The sequence below is a fragment of the Festucalex cinctus genome, chromosome 14 (genome assembly GCF_051991245.1).
Source record: "Festucalex cinctus isolate MCC-2025b chromosome 14, RoL_Fcin_1.0, whole genome shotgun sequence".
Lineage (NCBI taxonomy): Eukaryota > Metazoa > Chordata > Actinopteri > Syngnathiformes > Syngnathidae > Festucalex > Festucalex cinctus.
The window spans coordinates 15,180,818-15,198,172 of NC_135424.1; the positions used below are offsets into that span (position 1 = coordinate 15,180,818).

The 17,355-nt window shown below is 36.6% G+C and overlaps 1 protein-coding gene across 2 annotated transcripts in view; it reads left to right on the forward strand.

Moving 5' to 3' along the window:
- Window positions 1-599: 599 nt before the first annotated feature.
- The window catches only part of macrod2 (mono-ADP ribosylhydrolase 2), a 417,202-nt gene continuing 400,446 nt past the window's right edge, over window positions 600-17,355 (forward strand). Inside the window, exons 1-4 of one of the 2 annotated variants that reach the window (XM_077494975.1) lie at window positions 600-651; window positions 720-815; window positions 4,083-4,187; window positions 4,963-5,076. In XM_077494975.1, the coding sequence (XP_077351101.1) occupies window positions 779-815; window positions 4,083-4,187; window positions 4,963-5,076 (256 nt within the window). In that variant the 5' untranslated portion in view covers window positions 600-651; window positions 720-778. Of the gene's footprint in view, window positions 816-4,082; window positions 4,188-4,962; window positions 5,077-17,355 lie in introns of both variants that reach the window. The other variant, XM_077494976.1, reaches the window with a different exon arrangement.

Below are 17,355 nucleotides of genomic sequence, written 5' to 3' on the forward strand. Positions count from 1 at the left end.
GTTCACTATTATATATATTTTTTCATAACAGAGAGGAAAAACTGACTAACGTGTGAGTGAGTGAAATTTCAAGAAAGGGTGCACTAAGCACCCAACAGATAACAGAAGGTTCCTCTGGATACAAATTGAAAATATTAAAGGCCTGTTTACTAGCCACATTTGGTCGAATAACGTTATTGATTTAACACTAGTATCCATTGACATTATTAATGCTTACTATTAATTCAATATTACTGTCCAAATAGTTAAAATTGCACTCATGTATTTTATTTTATTTTTTTCTGGTCTATCATGTGCACAACTCGTAATAATGATAGATGCATATGAAAGTTATTATATTTTACAACAAACAAATAAAAAATATATACATTTTAGAGGAATTTCCACATTTCTTGCCTACTTTGTTGTGACTAGGAACCTAATAGGCTTTGCAGGACCTCACAAGCCATAAAGCACAACGATCTGAAATGACCTATCAAGTGTCTTCAGACCGTGGCCCACTTTTGATTGAGTCAACAACGTAACCAATCACAAGCTCACTTCCGTATTCCTAACAGCCAATCGGATTGTCTCAAATCGTACACATAATTCACGCCGCAATCACGGTAGGTTGACCCGAGAGAGCGCCGTAGATATTTGACAGCTTCACAGGTGAGAGAAGCGGCTAAAGGCTGTCAGACTTTGCATTTCTATTTTATCCCCCGGAATACAATTCACAGTGAGTCTGGGGTTGCCACAGTCAAAAAGCAACCACTCGAAGACCAATTACTCCGGCAGCATGAGCAAAAAGAAAAAGGATTGGAAGACTGAAAAAGGTAAGGCTTGATTTGAGGAGCAATGGGAATATTATGCTGTTCATGGCTGACAGACAGCCTAGATTCTTAATTATGCTTAAAATTGGACCAACACTCTTATTGCTTCCCCTTGTGGCTCCAAACTACTTTCCATTTAGCACATGCACTAATCCCACACACACCAAGTGGACACATGTTGTGAGGATGCGCCTGCAGTTTGGCTACCGTTATTGCGTGTTTGGCATCGGAAACAACAGTCCACTCTCCCCAGGCTACTTCGTATTTAGCTTGCATCCAGGGTACCAGTTTCTTTGTCATTCACCTGTCGGAGTAACGTCGATGCAAGCTTCGTCGCGACGTGTGATGCTCACTAACATCCACATGTGCTAATATTTCTTCGTCGACTGCGAGGCAACAAATGTTTTATTATTTTCAACATTATCAGCGCCTCATAATAGCCAAAATATATATTGCACACCTTGGCATACACTTTCTCTGGCGTTTAATCTTGTCAAGTGCAATTAAGTGCAGGTGCAGCAAGTGTGCAATTGATCATTTAATCAGTGCTGGTTCAATCCATGTGTACACTGTTTCAATGTGTATAATACTGTTATGCAATTTTTTTTTTTTTAGCATTTAAATATTACTTTACTTTTTTTTTTTTTTTTTTTTGATTATTTATGTGTCCCACCAGTTTCCTATGCGCACTCATCAAATCTGGCCTAGTGTGGAGTTTGCTTGTTCTCCCTGTGTTTGCGTGGGTTTTCTCTGGCTTCCTTTCACATTCCAAAAACATGCTTCTTAGGTTAATTGGAAACTTAATATAGTCCTAACTAAGTGTGAATCATTGTCTACATGGGCCCATTTTGTGGCAACCAGTCTTGCCTTTAACCCGAATGACAAGCACAATGGTGGATGGATGGATGGATACATTTGTGCAAAATGTGCTGCTCATGTAATTTATTGAAGTAAACCAGACCGGGTGTTGCCTTGTCCTGGAAATGCTTGATGCTCACGGCCTCGGTGTTTTGTATTTATGTGGAGTGTTGTTATTTCAAGTTATGTGAGAAAAAAAATAGAATCCATTCTATTAAGGTAATTATTCATCTAGGGCATAGGTGTCAAATTGAATCCCTCGAGGGCCGCAGCCCTTTAGGTTTTCGAGGCCTCCCATTTTCAACACAGCTGATTCATATTTGAGCTCATCAGCAAGCTCTGCAGGAGCCTAATAATTATCCTGATCATTGAATCAGGTGCGTTGGAGTAGAGAAGCCTAGAAAACATGCAGTGCTCCGGCCCTCGAGGACCGAATCTCGACACATGTGATCTAGGGAATTCTACCTGGAGCGGGCAGCTTTGTAATGATATGAAATCATATCATAGTTAATATTCTGAGCTAATCCACTATTGTCCAATTTATAGTGCTATAAACTGAGATAAAGGTCTATTAAAGTGTCAACGAAGTTTCAGAACTTGATTTTAAATTTAGTATGATTTAATTTTGTTGAACAGTGGGTAGGCTTTAGATATGATTTTATGCTGTGATGTTTTGTTGATATCCAAGACCGCCAAAATAAATAGTGCTGTGGTGGGTACGAACCGCAAGGTTGCAACAACATAGAAAGTGTTGCGTTTTGTAAACTGTAAGTGTGATTAAATTTAAATTGGCAAAAGACTGACTTTGAAATGAAATACAATATGGAAAGCAGCTTTTTACTTGTAGCTTGTTTTCAGCATGCCAAGAAAGATATATGAAAATTGAGCTGAAAGGGTTTAGAATTCAAAATGGTGTTTGTTTACATTCCATCCAGCCATTCATTTTCTATATTACTTAATTGGATTATCCCTATTAGGATCACATGTGAATTGGAGTCCAGCCAGATGACTTTGGACACATTGGATTGGTGTGGACAATTTAGAGTAGGGGTGGCGAGATCCGGTCCTCGAGGGCCGCAGTCCTGCAGGTTTTGGATATTTCCTTTCTTCAACGCAGCTGTTTCATGATCAGCTCATCAGCAAGCTCTGCAGAAGCCTGATAACGAGCCTGTTAATTGGAATCAGCTGCACTTCGAGTAGGGAAATCTATAAAACATGCAGGACTCCGGCCCTCGAGGACCGCAGTTTGCCACCCCTGATTTAGAGTCTTCAATGAACCAAACATGCACATCTTTGGAATGTGGAAGGAAGTCAGAATACCTACGCAAACATGGGGAGAATATGCAAACCACACAGGAAGCAAAAGCAACATTCAAAGTATGGAATATGGTGTCCTCATGTAGGCTTCCATCTTGCTACTCTCATCTACTAACAGCTTCACGCAGCATGTGCAACTAGAGGTTATAAAACTCTGCACCTCCTCAATGCTAAATGTAAAGGAAGCTCTTCCAGAGTTTCTAGACTTTCCACCAATCTGATTGGTTTTATCGGTTTGGCTGATATTTTGCATTTTTTTGTTCATTTTGTGATCAGCTGTAATGTCATAATTTGCCAATCTGATCAATGATGACATTTAGATGAAGGTTGGTGATCCCTGGCAAAGAACAATCAACATTTTCTTTGCGGCCAGCCAAATGCATTTGAGACAAGAGCAGCCTAATTACTACAAACCTAGGAAACGGGTAATTGGTAAGCCATTTTGAGCTGGAACTGACTGGTCCAACCATAATATTTACCAGTTAAGTTTTGTGGAAAATGAGGCAACATGAGTGTCCAGACTGCAACCTTGTCAGCTACTTATCCAATTTCTATCCACATGTAAAAGAGGTGCGGGTCAGATTTGAGGGGAAAAAATGTACTGTTCACACGATGTTGAAATCCGTTTTTTATTTTTTATTTTTATTTTATTTTTTTATTTTGCAATTCCAATGGTTTAACTGCTCTAGACTAATGTTGAGTTTTTACGTAGTTGTAGGGATAGATCAATGCAAAAAGTAAAACCATGGCAATGATGCCCATGAAAAGTAAATGGAAAACAAAAATGGAAATTGGGACTGGTTATCAGCTAGATAAAAAGTTTCTTCCTGGGCCCCTTTGAAGTGTCCTTGAACTGCTCTGGGGCAATATTATAATTTGCAAAGGCCTATCTCGTTTCCTTAGTGCATGTCATGCTGATTTATACTGTTACTTTGATGTCTGCTATTACAAAACTCGGGTAAGCATGCTAATGCAAATATTTTTTGGGGGGGACAGGAAATAAAAATAAAGTACTATTAGTTATAGTACAGCGCTGTTTATTATTAATGATGGATGATGATGATGATAATTATTAATTTATTTATTTTTTGACAGAGAGACTTCTCCGCATGGATCGTGAGGAGAGACGCAAGGAGGGTTATCGTCGTCAAGATTATATAAGTCTGGACAAGATTCCAACCTGGAGAGAAGAAAACTACTGTAAGAGGAGACACCATTGGTGGTCCAATTCCTATACTACACTTTGCATTATAGTACAGTCAGATTCTTGCCTTGAAAAAAATAAATATAAAATTCTCTGAATAATGCACAAACACATTCTACTGTAATTCTCTAATAACTCACTTAAATATTATATGGCCACCAACAAATTACCATTCAAAAGCTGATTTTGCTTTGTACTCATGTATTATATGCTTAAACAATTTGCTGCTTGTCCATGCTCAAAAATTGAAACGATGTCCACACAATCCATATTGTAATCTGATAGATTGGGATTTCTTGTGTCCGGACATATTTTATTGTATAAAGAAAAGTTATTTTATCTTTAACAGTTTTGACTATTAACACTCAAGATTGAGTGAAATGTTTTGTAAAACTTTACAATACTGTATTTTACTTCCCCCCCCAGGATCCTCTAACATATGGTCCAGCATTTGACCTATTGCAATTTCAACAAAATGTCTTGTGTAGCAAGTGCAAAATATCATATTGACACTTACTATTTATTTTATTTTATTTATTTATTTATTTAGAATTTTTTAGAATAGGCCACTGCACCTTGTCTTGTGGCAGTTTTTCCAATGTTGATTTGACCATAAATGTTCCATTGTAAATATTACACAACTGTATGCCTGATTTTATATTTTAAAATGCATTATATTGAATAACAGATGCAATTATATGCATGAGGACTTATCGTAATATATTGTGGTGATATGATTTTTTTTCTTTTTTTTTCCTGTTTTTCACTTAGCTGATATAAAAGAAGAGGGGAAGCTTTTGACAGGTGGAGGCAGTCTGAATGATAAAGTATCTCTTTACAAAGGCGACATAACTGTCCTGGAGTTGGATGCCATTGTCAATGCTGGTAAGTACTCAGCTTTTTGACCTTAATAAGATGTTGTTGGTGATCTTGCATGCCTTATTGATCAGCATACATTGGCTACCCTATTCTGTTAGTGTCCAAATTCAGACTTCTCAACTCTTTTTCATGCGCCATCGTTCCCTGGCACCAAGATGGCACAATATAGTGGTAGCAATGAAATAGTTATAATGCATTGGCCTGAGCACAGCAGCAAGTAGGCGGGTAGTAACAGAGGGAGAGAGGAAAAAAAAAAAATCTCTGTGAACTCATGAATATTCAGGGTATCACTGTTTTCAACTTGCTATTTTTCTTACAAGTTGATTGGTAAAATACACTTATGAGTTGGAGCCATCAAGTTAAGAAAAGGTCAGATTAAATTTACCCAAAAGGTTTATCTTGAAATTGCATTCCAAATCCCTGAGTAGTGGATGTTAAATGACATTTTTGTATGTGCCTGTGGTAGGATCTTTTACTGTAAGTGAGTGAAAGACCTTAGTAGTCGGAAGTTAGGTAATGGCAGATGAGAAGAAATGCCTTTTTTAGATGGATTCCATTTTTTAAATTCTGTGCAGTACATAATGTTATGCAATGTTCTAAAGTTTGTCTGCTTGCAACCTACATGATGTGTCAGACTTGCTACTCTTGCGATTTATTTATTTATTTTTATTTATTTATTTTTTTAAACTTGTTGCTATGTAACAGCATTCAACATCTACGTTTACATTCTCCAGGGGGCTAAAGTCATTGTCGTTCTCGGGCCGCATACAGCCTAATTTGTTTAGAGAGCCAGTCTGGTAAAATTATAGTTATGTATGATTTTAAGAAAAATAACTAAATTGGTGGTTTCCCTTCATTGTTATTGAATGAAATAAAAGTATACACTACATTAGGAAAATGTTATATTTAATAAACTCTCCTTTTACAAAACATGCAAATTAAATTAATAAAATTATATATATATATATATATATATATATATATATATATATATATATATATATATATATATATTTTAATAAGTTTATAATCTGTAAGTGTCCATAAGAAATTACATTATTTCACTTTGAATTTAAAGCAACTTGTGAAGATGTATGGGATAGTTTTCTTCATGTTATACATGTGCATAATAATTCTCAAAACCCAATTTAACTCCTCAATTCATGTTCAAACTATCAGGTGTTGGTGATATAAAAAGTGAGACCAAATAAATAATTTAACCACTTCTTCCACTATTAACAACTGGACAACTCAATTGAGAGAGAAAATAACAGATGTTTTGTTTGTGTCAAATCTCCCTTATTAAAATTAATGTCAAAAAGTTAAATCTTGGCTGTACTGGACTACAAAGCTGTGACTTTTTGATTCATTTATCGAATACCATTTATTGTGCAAGTTCGGCAAATTCTTTTTCTGTTAGCACTCTGAGAGCTCTTTGAAATCAATCCACCCCTGTGCTACTCCAGGTAACTCTCACCTTGCGTGTCGTCATACAAAACAAGGTGTTCCGTCGTCACGCCAGTCTGCTAAATGCAGTGTGAAAATCTCTTAACATATGCGTGTCGGAGATTTCAAGTGCGTTTTCTTCTTTGTAAGATATAATTCCATCTTCCATCCTATCCCTTTACCCCTGACATATGAAGCTGCATCACATGTATTGCCAGAAATTTATGCTCTTCCTTAAATATTGCTGTCTTATCTGCCTCTTAGACTTGAACACTTTTTGGAAGCACATCCAGTTCTTGTAATGTCACTGTTGTGCCATATTTTCTCCACTTGACGACTGCCTTGGCGGTGTTCTCAGTTATATGAAATACTTTTTTTTTTTAAAAATTTTTTAATTAATTTTTTTTTTTTTTTTTTTTTTTTTTTTTAACCCTTCTCTTGACTGATGCCTTTTGAACAATGAGCTCGCTACACACCATGTATTGTGTGGACAACAAAAATGTTAGGAAAACCCTACTATGCAACAGCTGGACTTTTTATAAGCACATTAAATGTTTGCAAGCACGATCAGATTTAACACGAGTTTGAATGTGATTTGTTAAATTCTGAACACACCTAAATCGCCGGTTCTAAGAGAGTGGGCACATTTGTGCAACCACGTTATGTTTTGTTTTTATTTTATTTTAACTTCCTCTCTAAAATGTTTTTATCCCCCACACCTTTCTCCCCCCCCCACCTGACCACACAATATTGGAAAAAGTTCTTAAATTATCACGTTTTCTTTCTTTCTTTTTTCTTTCTTTTTTCTTATTTAATAGAATTTTAAAAAAATGAACGTGTTTTTTATTTTATTTTTTTATTTTCTCTATAGCCACTAGAAAGAAAGTGATCTGCCATAAATGTTCAAACTTAATAAATTAATCTTACTTGGATAAATATTATTCTATAACTCTTAACTCGGCACATAACTGTAATGTCATTAGTATTACAGAATTTAATTCACTTTGAAATTCATCCTGCGGGCTAAATTGAACCCCCAAAGTGCTGATTTTTTTTTAGCCTGTCCCTGCTGTAATCGTTTCTGAACCTGCTTATGCACTGTTTGCCAACACACAGCCATTATGGTAAGTAGTGTGTATGTTGTGTGAAATGAGTGGTCTCTAATGTATGCTGAATTAATAGATGAGAATAACAGACTGCTCTGTTGGATAATGCTAATGAAATTAATCTTTGACGTAATTAGCCACCCTGAGGACTTGGTGACATGGCATTCTTCATCATCGTCATATGTGTTGTATAAACAAAGATGTTTGTACACTTAATAGGCCCCCGACAAGTGCCTACATAAAAGCCAGTTTGCTTAATTTGGATTTCATGCGTGTGATTTGCCGCTGCTTACTGCATATCTTAGAAATTCTGATATCTAAAACCAAAACTTTGAAATTACTGTTCAACCAGATGGACTTTGCTTTGTGGAAAGTACACTGACTGACATGTTTGTCCCTCTTTCACATCACTGGTTGATAACTGTATGTGCATATTTGTGCATTTATCACTGCCATTCTCATTTTTAATATGTAGCTTCTGTAATATAAGGTAATGGGGTGTGTTATGGACAACCACAGGGAAAAAAATTGTCTACATTTGGATGGTCTTTTACCTTCTGCAACACTTTGGATTAGTAATGGGCGCTGTTTTATTATTCATGACAATGACTTAATTCCTTTTTTAATTAACTTAATGAAATCATTGTGTAGCATTGTTGCATCACAAGGTGAACCCTGTACCGGTTGGCGATGAACTCTCACTGCTAAAATGATTCTAATTGTTTTCCCAGTCTTGTTGATTCTTGGACTGTTCAATTTATCTGAAACTTTTAACAAATATTATGAAGTCATTAATGTTTAGGAGGCCACAGTGTATTGAAGTTCTTAGTCAAAACGGCAGTGTAATATGAATTACAAAGGTTAATAATTTTATGAGGCCTTGTGGTCCTACTGTTTTAGTGGTTGGCGGCAGCTTTTAGAGGGTGTCGGTTTGCTTTATGTCCTTTGTTAAAGTTTAATTATTGGAGTCATTGAGTTTTTAATGCTCCCTTAATTCTGGTTGGCTGGTGGCTCTTTGAAAGCCGCTTACAGGGTGAAAGTTTTAAGACCATATCGGGCTGCGGCGTCTGTGGTCACACTATGGAGAAGACTCCACTGTTTTAAATAAGGTTTTTTTTATTTTTTTATTTTTTTTTATTCTTTATTTTTAACTGCTCAGAACAATCGCTCTGGGAATCTGTTAAACTGCAAAGCACAGGGCTACTGCTATCAACAAAACTGCAAATGGCTCACAACCTCATCTCTTTTCACTGTCATTGTCTTCACTTTGGTTGGTTTTAGAGAATTTTTGTAAAATAGTGCTTATAGCCCATCTGCCTCAGTTAAGAGATCAAGGTGTTTGAATCTATGTTGGAGCATTTCTGACTGAAGTTTGCATGTTCTGTGTGCCTGTATGTTTATCTTATGTGGGGGTGGGTATGCGTGTGTGTGTTAGTACACTGATTCTCCTCCCACGTCACAACATAATAGGTTGTCGCTCTGGAGTATCATGGTGCCAGTTACATCGGAAGACTTTGAGAAGATTTGGAAAAAGGCTCTTGGAAAACTACCACGTCGCATTTTAAAGTTAGACTTTTTAATCTCAGATTGAGATTTGACAAAAACTGAGTTTGACATTGTTTGAATTTAACCTGCTTTAGATGTCTTCCCCTATGTGGGGAAAAATTTACTTTTTATTTTTATCCTTATTATTGGTGCTAAGATTTTTAAAATCTTTAGTCATTTGCGATTGTTCTCTTATTGGATTAGATTTTAGGCTACGCTCCTATTTTGCATGATTTGAGGCCATTTATTTAGACTGTGTGGCTTTTTCATATAATCTTGTGAGCAGGCTAAACATTCATTTGGCTAGTTATTTTTACTGCCTGACACATTATAGCATCAGAGGCAGTGTTTCAACGACTCTTCACTTATACATGATGCTGCAAGTCTTGACCCTCAAAAAAAGGTCTGAACTTGTGGTACCGATAGACCGATTATCAGTGCCGATATTTGGCATGTTGACCAATATCGGTGTTGGCCTTTTTAAGAATCTGAAGGACGATAAATCTGGAATCTCGCCGAGCGGTGAATGCTTGCGAACGTAGTAAATGTTGTTTTATCAGGATTTGCAAGATGTTCATAGACACTTTTTACTTGTTGCAAATACATTCCAAACATATTCAATTTTGTCACTGTCTGCGATGGATGAAAACCCAAAATTTGATACATTTGTCACTGCTGACACTGGGAAGTCCCAACACTTTAATTTATTTAAAAAAAAAAAAAAAAAAAAGGTAAGTTATTTACCGTAGACAACTATTTATTTACTTGCTTAGTTTTGGATTTAGCTTAACACATGCTGATGACCCTGGAAGTTCCCTACAATTTCTGTTAAAATTTTTAAACAAAGCTGTCTATTGTTATATGTTTAAAATTAAAAGAAAAGGCAATTTATTTATGCATTTTTTTTTTTTTATACTATTTTCTCTTACTGCAAATGAAAATCGGCTTGAAATATCGGTTATCTGCCTCCTTGACGACTAATAATCGGCATCGGCCCTGAAAACAAAAAAAAAACATATCAGTCTATCACTAACTTGTGGGGCTCACCCAAATGTTCCCACAAGGGCAAGTTGGTCCCCACAAAGATAGTTAAAGTGGGGGTATGGGCCATAAATGTATCAAAAACAAACACGCGCGCACATATTTGTGATAGCTGCACTGCCACACAATGAATGAAGGTCAATGTCTCTGCCTTCACACAGCTTGCTGCTCTGTTGAACAGTGAAATGACCCCGGTGGAGTGCTGAATCGGGTCCTCTTCGAGGTCCAGATAATCGTGTCAGTGCTGAGAGATCGCGATACAGATAACTGCATACACACACAGCCCCCCCCCCCCCCCCCCCCCCCATCTGCTTAAAAATGTGATCATGGATAACACACCATCTGGTGTGTTTTCGGCCATATCTCAATAATGACCAGACCAAGTTAAAACATGCCATGCAGATTTCTTTTTCAGTTCAGATGCACAAGTTGTGCGGCGATAAGTGTCTGAAGCATCAAAACAAAGCATATCCAAACTGCCTCACAGCAGCTTCAGCTGTCTGATAAGGGGAAAACGATGTTCCACAGTAAAATACTGACTTTCAGCCCCCCCCCCTTAATTCTCTGCACACTGTGTAAAGGCTGCCTTCTATGTTTTGTAGTACAAGTACAGTATTTGCGTCTAGTGACTTGTTCTTCCTTAAAGTGTGAGCCATTCCCCTACTTCTTTATCTTCTCTGTTTCACATATTTTTTCATTTGTTTGTTTGCTTTTGGGATGCACAGTGGAAGGGATACAATGGAAAAAGATATCTGCTACTTTCAGAGATGCTAAATGCAGTAGTTTTTCATTATTTATGGGGTGGGGTGTTTCTAGCAAATCAAATTAGTGGCACTGTTATTATTATTATTATTATTATTATTATTGATCACCGACTGTTTATTTACAGTCTTGTGCTGAAAACTGGCAGGTGAGGTGGAAAAAAAAAAAGCTGATAAGAATGTGATTGGAAAAGTTATGACGTGCAGGGGATTTGGGTGTTTTTATCACAAGATGTAATTTCCCATGTTCCAAAGATAATCTTCTCTGGAACATTGTCAATCGTCTCTTACATGTCTATGCTCCTGCCACAACAGTTTCCTAGCAGCTTGGCAGTTTTTAATAGTACATGTATTACACATACAATATCATAGAGGCTGCTCTGGTGTGCTTTAGTTGAATAAGAAGTGGATATTGGCGATATTGTTGCATTTTAATTGCAGTCATGTCTCTTCTGAGGAAATACAAAGACCACATATTTGAATGAAACTGGTACTAGGTTTTAAGTGTTGACACATTTCACATCAAAACATCACTCGATGTGAGGAGCGTTAAGCCCTTTTTTTTTTCTTTTTTTTTCTTTCTCCTCCCTCACCTCAACCATCCCCCCCCCCCCCCCCCCCCCCCATTTCTGGCATTTTCAGTCGATTCCTGCAAACGTGAAGCACCTTGAATTGAACCAGTGCTTGCTCGACGTGCCTGTAGGGGTCACTGTGGCCCCACCTATCACTGACATGTTCAATGGAAGGCTTGGTTAAGGGGGGAGCTGAGATGGTTTTTTGGCTCAGCTGTATCAATCCTCCTTTTCTGCCTCACCTCGGATGTTCCTTATTAGAAGTGTTTTAGGGAATGAAGAGAAAATTCCAGACGTGTTGTAGATTGTCAGCACCTGTTTTTGTTTAGCAGTCTAAAAAATAAACAGTATTGAGCTGTTGCATTTTTAATTAAGCCAAACTGAGAAATTGCCCGTTTTTAGCTCAGTACAGAATTTTTATGATTAATCTCTTAAGTAGTACCTGCATTTTTTTTTTAAAGGTTATTGTAAGTAGACATACACTGATTCATCTCAATTTGTCATTCTTATTCAGTTATGATGATCAAAAATTTTGCTAAATTTCCTGTATCGCTCCAGTAATTTGTTTGTGTGCGACCCTGCTGCAACTGATGCAATATGTCTATGATGAAGTGACCTTTTAATTGAACATTCTCTGTCTGTTAATGGAAAAACTCCCCCACCAGCTGCAGTGAAAGCCAATAATCACTAGCTGCTCTCCAGGTCATATTGGCTGCACAGTTGTTGTCCTCATGGATACTAAGCAGTGACTGGACATCCTGATGAAATGGATTTTCTGCTGTTGACACAAGTGATTGTGTGGTTACTGTAGGGCTTTGGGAATGTGGAGTCATTATAGATAAAGTGTTTCCTTCTGTGGAATGAGAAACACGTCAATGTTCTACCGGCTATGATGAACATTACCATGTCTGAGAAAGGTCCAAGAGATATGACGATCAGGCTTAATTGACTAAATCAGAGTGATTTTAGAATTGTACTTAATGTTGGTTTGCTTTTCAGCAGTTTTGTGCCTTCCTTGAGTGGTAATTTTATTTTTTTTTATTTTTTTTCCATTTTTTCCTTTCGGACACATTACAGCTTACATCAATCACATCACATCATTTGCAACATTAACATCCGAAAGAAGGGCTGACGGGTAAAAGCCGAAGCTTATTCATTCAAGTTGCTATGAGGTACAGTATATTAGTTTAATAATAATAATAATAAAAAACATACATATGCAACCCTCATTTACAGTGTATACAAATCCTTAGACAATTAAGCCAATTTTAGTTTGACAAGATGCTCTTTGCATAACACATGAATTTTAACAGCCAGTAATTTTCAATAAGTGAGTTTGGGGAAAAAAAAAAATGCAGTCGTTAATGCAGCAGGGTTCAAAGGTTTGCTCGGAGAGTAGCTATAGACAAGCGGATTTTGATGTCATGTACACACGGAGAGCAGTGAGACTTGACTTGGAGGTTGTGCAACCTCCACCAAGCTGCATTTGTTTAACCTCACTCAGCTGTGGCACTATAATGGGATGATGGCTCCTGCCATTAGCATGATGAAACGGACAAATAAGTGACTTAAGAGAAACCCACTCAACTCAGGGGTTTCAATTTGGTTGGCCTTTGATGCCTCAGCTGGCAATGGAACCAATTTAATCTCTCTAATAGAATCTCGGTCCCCATCCATGCGCAAACAAAACAGATTAAGGTTTCCAATAAGTCGAAGACTACACAGTCTTTGTGATGGATCAGAATTCCCAATACTGTGGGTGATGTTTGAGTATTTTCCTGTAGGAGTAAAATGTGTCACAACCATGAGAAGATGGATGTTTGAAGTGAAAGATGGCCTTAATTACTCAAAGTATAGCTATTAATTGCCCCTGCAGCAGAGGTGGGTTGTATCAACTTTTGAACTTGTCAGAGTAGTTAATATATTTGTTATGAAAAACATACATTTAATGAGTTACATTGAGCTACATTCCATTTGGTACTTTGATTTGTATCTATTATTGGTTCTGCGATCTATTTGTTTGATTTTCATCAGACAATTTTGTGCATTTGGTGCTGCCATGTGATTCTGTACCACCAATCCTCTAGCAGCGTTTCTCCATTTCACGAATAAAATTTTGCCATGACCATACAAAAAAAATCTCCATGACAGCACACAGGCAAAGATTTCAAGGTGGGGAAACAAGATTTAGCAGAAACAATGGAGGAAAAAATGGCACTAAAATCTGTCAGAATCCATGGTTTACCTAATAGATGATGAAAAAGAACAGCCATTTCATGCACTGAGCAGCCTTGTCACCCACCTTTATTATTTTTTTTAATTTTTTATTTTTTTTATTCCCCCCCCCCCTTGTCATTGGAGACCTTTTTTTATTATTATTTATTTATTTTTTTTGTGGCTAAAATGCACACTTTTTATCTTAAGATTTTATTTTACCACTGGTTACTGATGATGAATGCCGTTGTTGGCAATTCCTATTTTCTATACATTTTTAATCAATTTGATGTGCATGTTCTTATTAAAAACCGAAGTTACTCAGTACTTGAGTATTTAATCTTGCTCAAGTAATTTAGAGGTCGTTTTACTTTTACTCGAGTCATTTTATTTTAAAGTAACATTACTCTAACTTGAAAGTTTTTTTTATTTTTTATTTTATTAATTTTTTTATTTTAAGCGACTTATCTTCACTCAATCTTCAAGTTGCATCTATGTCATTACTTTGTGTTCCGGATGATTGTGAAGCTAATTATATCTCAAGTGGCTAAATTCTGTTGTTCTAAATAGTTAGTAGCTACCATGCTTTTATATATATATATATATATATATATATATATATATATATATATATATATATATATATATATATATATATATATATATATATATATTTCCAGAGCTTATATATATATATATATATATATATATTTCCAGAGCTTATATATATATATATATATATATATTTCCAGAGCTTATATATATATATATATATATATATATTTCCAGAGCTTATATATATATATATATATATATATATATTTCCAGAGCTTATATATATATATATATATATATATTTCCAGAGCTTATATATATATATATATATATATCATATATATTTCCAGAGCTTATATATATATATATATATATATTTCCAGAGCTTATATATATATATATATATATATATATATATCATATATATTTCCAGAGCTTATATATATATATATATATATATATATATATATATATATATATATATATATATATATATATATATATATAAATAAGCTCTGGAAATACCATCCATCATTGTCTTACTGCCTGAAGCAGGTGTCTTTGTAAGAGTATAATTTGGGGAAGTTGACTAAGGACTGTTATGATTGCCATCTGTTTTTTTGTCATAGGCCAAAGACAATGCAGTGACTGTTTTATTTATAGGGATGCTCTGATAGCTTCCAGGTGAGGAAGAGAAGATGAAGAGCGAGAGATTGGAGGAAGTTATGACAGGCGGGGGACTTGGATGGGTGTGTTGTGTATCACCAGATGTAATTTCCCATGTTCCCCAGATAATCAGGCAGTTCACGTCTACCCTCAAGCCGCTACAGTTACCCAGTGTCTGGGCAGTTTTGTTGATTAAAAATACACCAGACTGCAGTTGATATATGATTTTAGGTGGTTCCTTGTACTATAAAAGATGCATGTCAGAACCAGACCAAGGGTGTATTTAATTCCTATGGGCCTTTTTATGACACGGCAGCGAAAATATTAAAATGTCTACCATCTAAGAATTATAGTTGCTTATGTTTCTTCATGCTTGTTTCCAACAACTATGGCAAACTTATTTTTTTAACACAATTCAATGTGAAGCATTTAGAAGATTACAATACTGTATTATCATTGTGCTGTGTCCAACAGAATTGACAGTATTAGAAATGACTTACTACAACAGAAAATTTCACCCATTTCTTTCCCACATTCATGATTCCAAAGCAGTGTAGCCCCCCTGCCGAGACGCCATCGAGGGGCTAGCCGGTGGAAAAATGAACACCTGATAGCGCAACTCCCTAGATATTGCTAAATGAGCAAACTGGCAGTTTATAGCTACCTCTCAGCGTAACCTGCATGTTTTATAGATGAGAAGAGTCTCACTGAGAGAGAATGAAAGCACCTCTCAGGATGACACACTAATAGCCTCTAAGTAAAATTAGACAGATGTTTATGGGTGTTTATCATTGCACATTTCCCCCAACTTTCATTCATGGCCCCAAAAGGATGCACATCAAAGTGAGAGAGAACCTTAAAGCTTTTATGTCATTAGCCAACATGTCAGAGCATATGGAAGGCTCGAGTGCTTCATTTAGGCAAAAAGATTGTCCTTTGGTAGTTCTATTGTTTTTAAGATGATCACCGGCTCAAATTTTATTCTTTGATCACATTGGACCAATTAAATACACGTTTGTTTATCAATTAGCAGTAATAAGGAAATCACACGACGTATCATCACAACAATGACAAGTCGACCAAAATTCCCAATGCCAAGGCCAAACAATGTAGCATGATCGCATGCAGCCAATGATGGCCTAGCATATCATCACAAGTCATTTGTGTCAGGTATGTGTCTTGACCTCTGCCGACCCCCTGGGACTGACTCACCGGACGCCTGGGGTTTGATCAAACCCAGGTTAAAGAGAGAGTTGGGATTTTTGGACATGAATCTATATTGCATCCTTACCTCAAGTCATGTGCGATCAGCACTGACTTACCCGTGACAGGATTTCTGGCCCGGTTTTGGTCGAGAGGAAAGTAGTAGTGTGGGTGTGTGTGTTTTTATTATTTTATTTATTTATTTTTTTTAGGCGAAGTTTTGTGATGCAAATGCATCACTCTTTTGAACACAAATTGTTTTTAGAATAAAAACGCTTAATTTCCGTGATCCAAGCCAACTTGCCGGACTACTTTCCTCACGACCAAAACTGGACCAGAACTCGTGTCACGGAATGCTATCAGGGGTAAGTCAGTGCTGATTGCACACTACAAGAGATGAGGATGCAATACAGATTCATCTCGAAAAATCCAAACTATACCTTTAAGAACCACTGTACTATAAGATTAGTAAGGCTAATTACTACAACATTTTTTATTTTTTTATTTATTTTTTTTAAATCCGCTCATAACTTGTCACGCAAACAGGTGTGACAGAGAAAGAAGTCTTAACACTTTTTTTATTTTGAGAAGGCTTCACTTAGAGAAAGAAGAGAGCTGCCATACCCTTGCTTTAAAAAAAGACCTTGGGCATTTGAGCAAATATGTGGCTCAACCATCCACATCATAGTAACTCTATAGCCCTTTTCACATCATCCTTCAATTTCTCAACACCTCCATAGCAGTTAGCTTCTCAGGATTTTGACCCAGCAGTGCAGGTCACCACTCTGGGACAAAGAGAGAGATTCTTATCAGCGCCTTTTTCCCCTCCTCAACCACCTCCAGCGCTAGTCCTTCAAATGGTGAGCGATGACTTCTCTGAAACTCAATATCAGTGATGTCATCAAGGTGCTTCTTCGCTGCTCTCAGGCTTGAGAGGGGTGTTGAGAAAAGAAGCGTTCGACACTTGGCTAACAGAGGGTGCCTCCAGGGAGTGTTGATCAGTTTGGTGCCATTACGGATTGTGTAATACAAGCCAGAAAGACAGGCCGGCAAGTCGAGAGGGAGAGAAAAAGGCATAATTGTGAAAGAGATTCATGTCACATAATTTGGTTTGCACTACTAATTTAGCAGCTGGGAGCAATTAGAACATGTCCTCTTGATCTGTCCATTATGTTT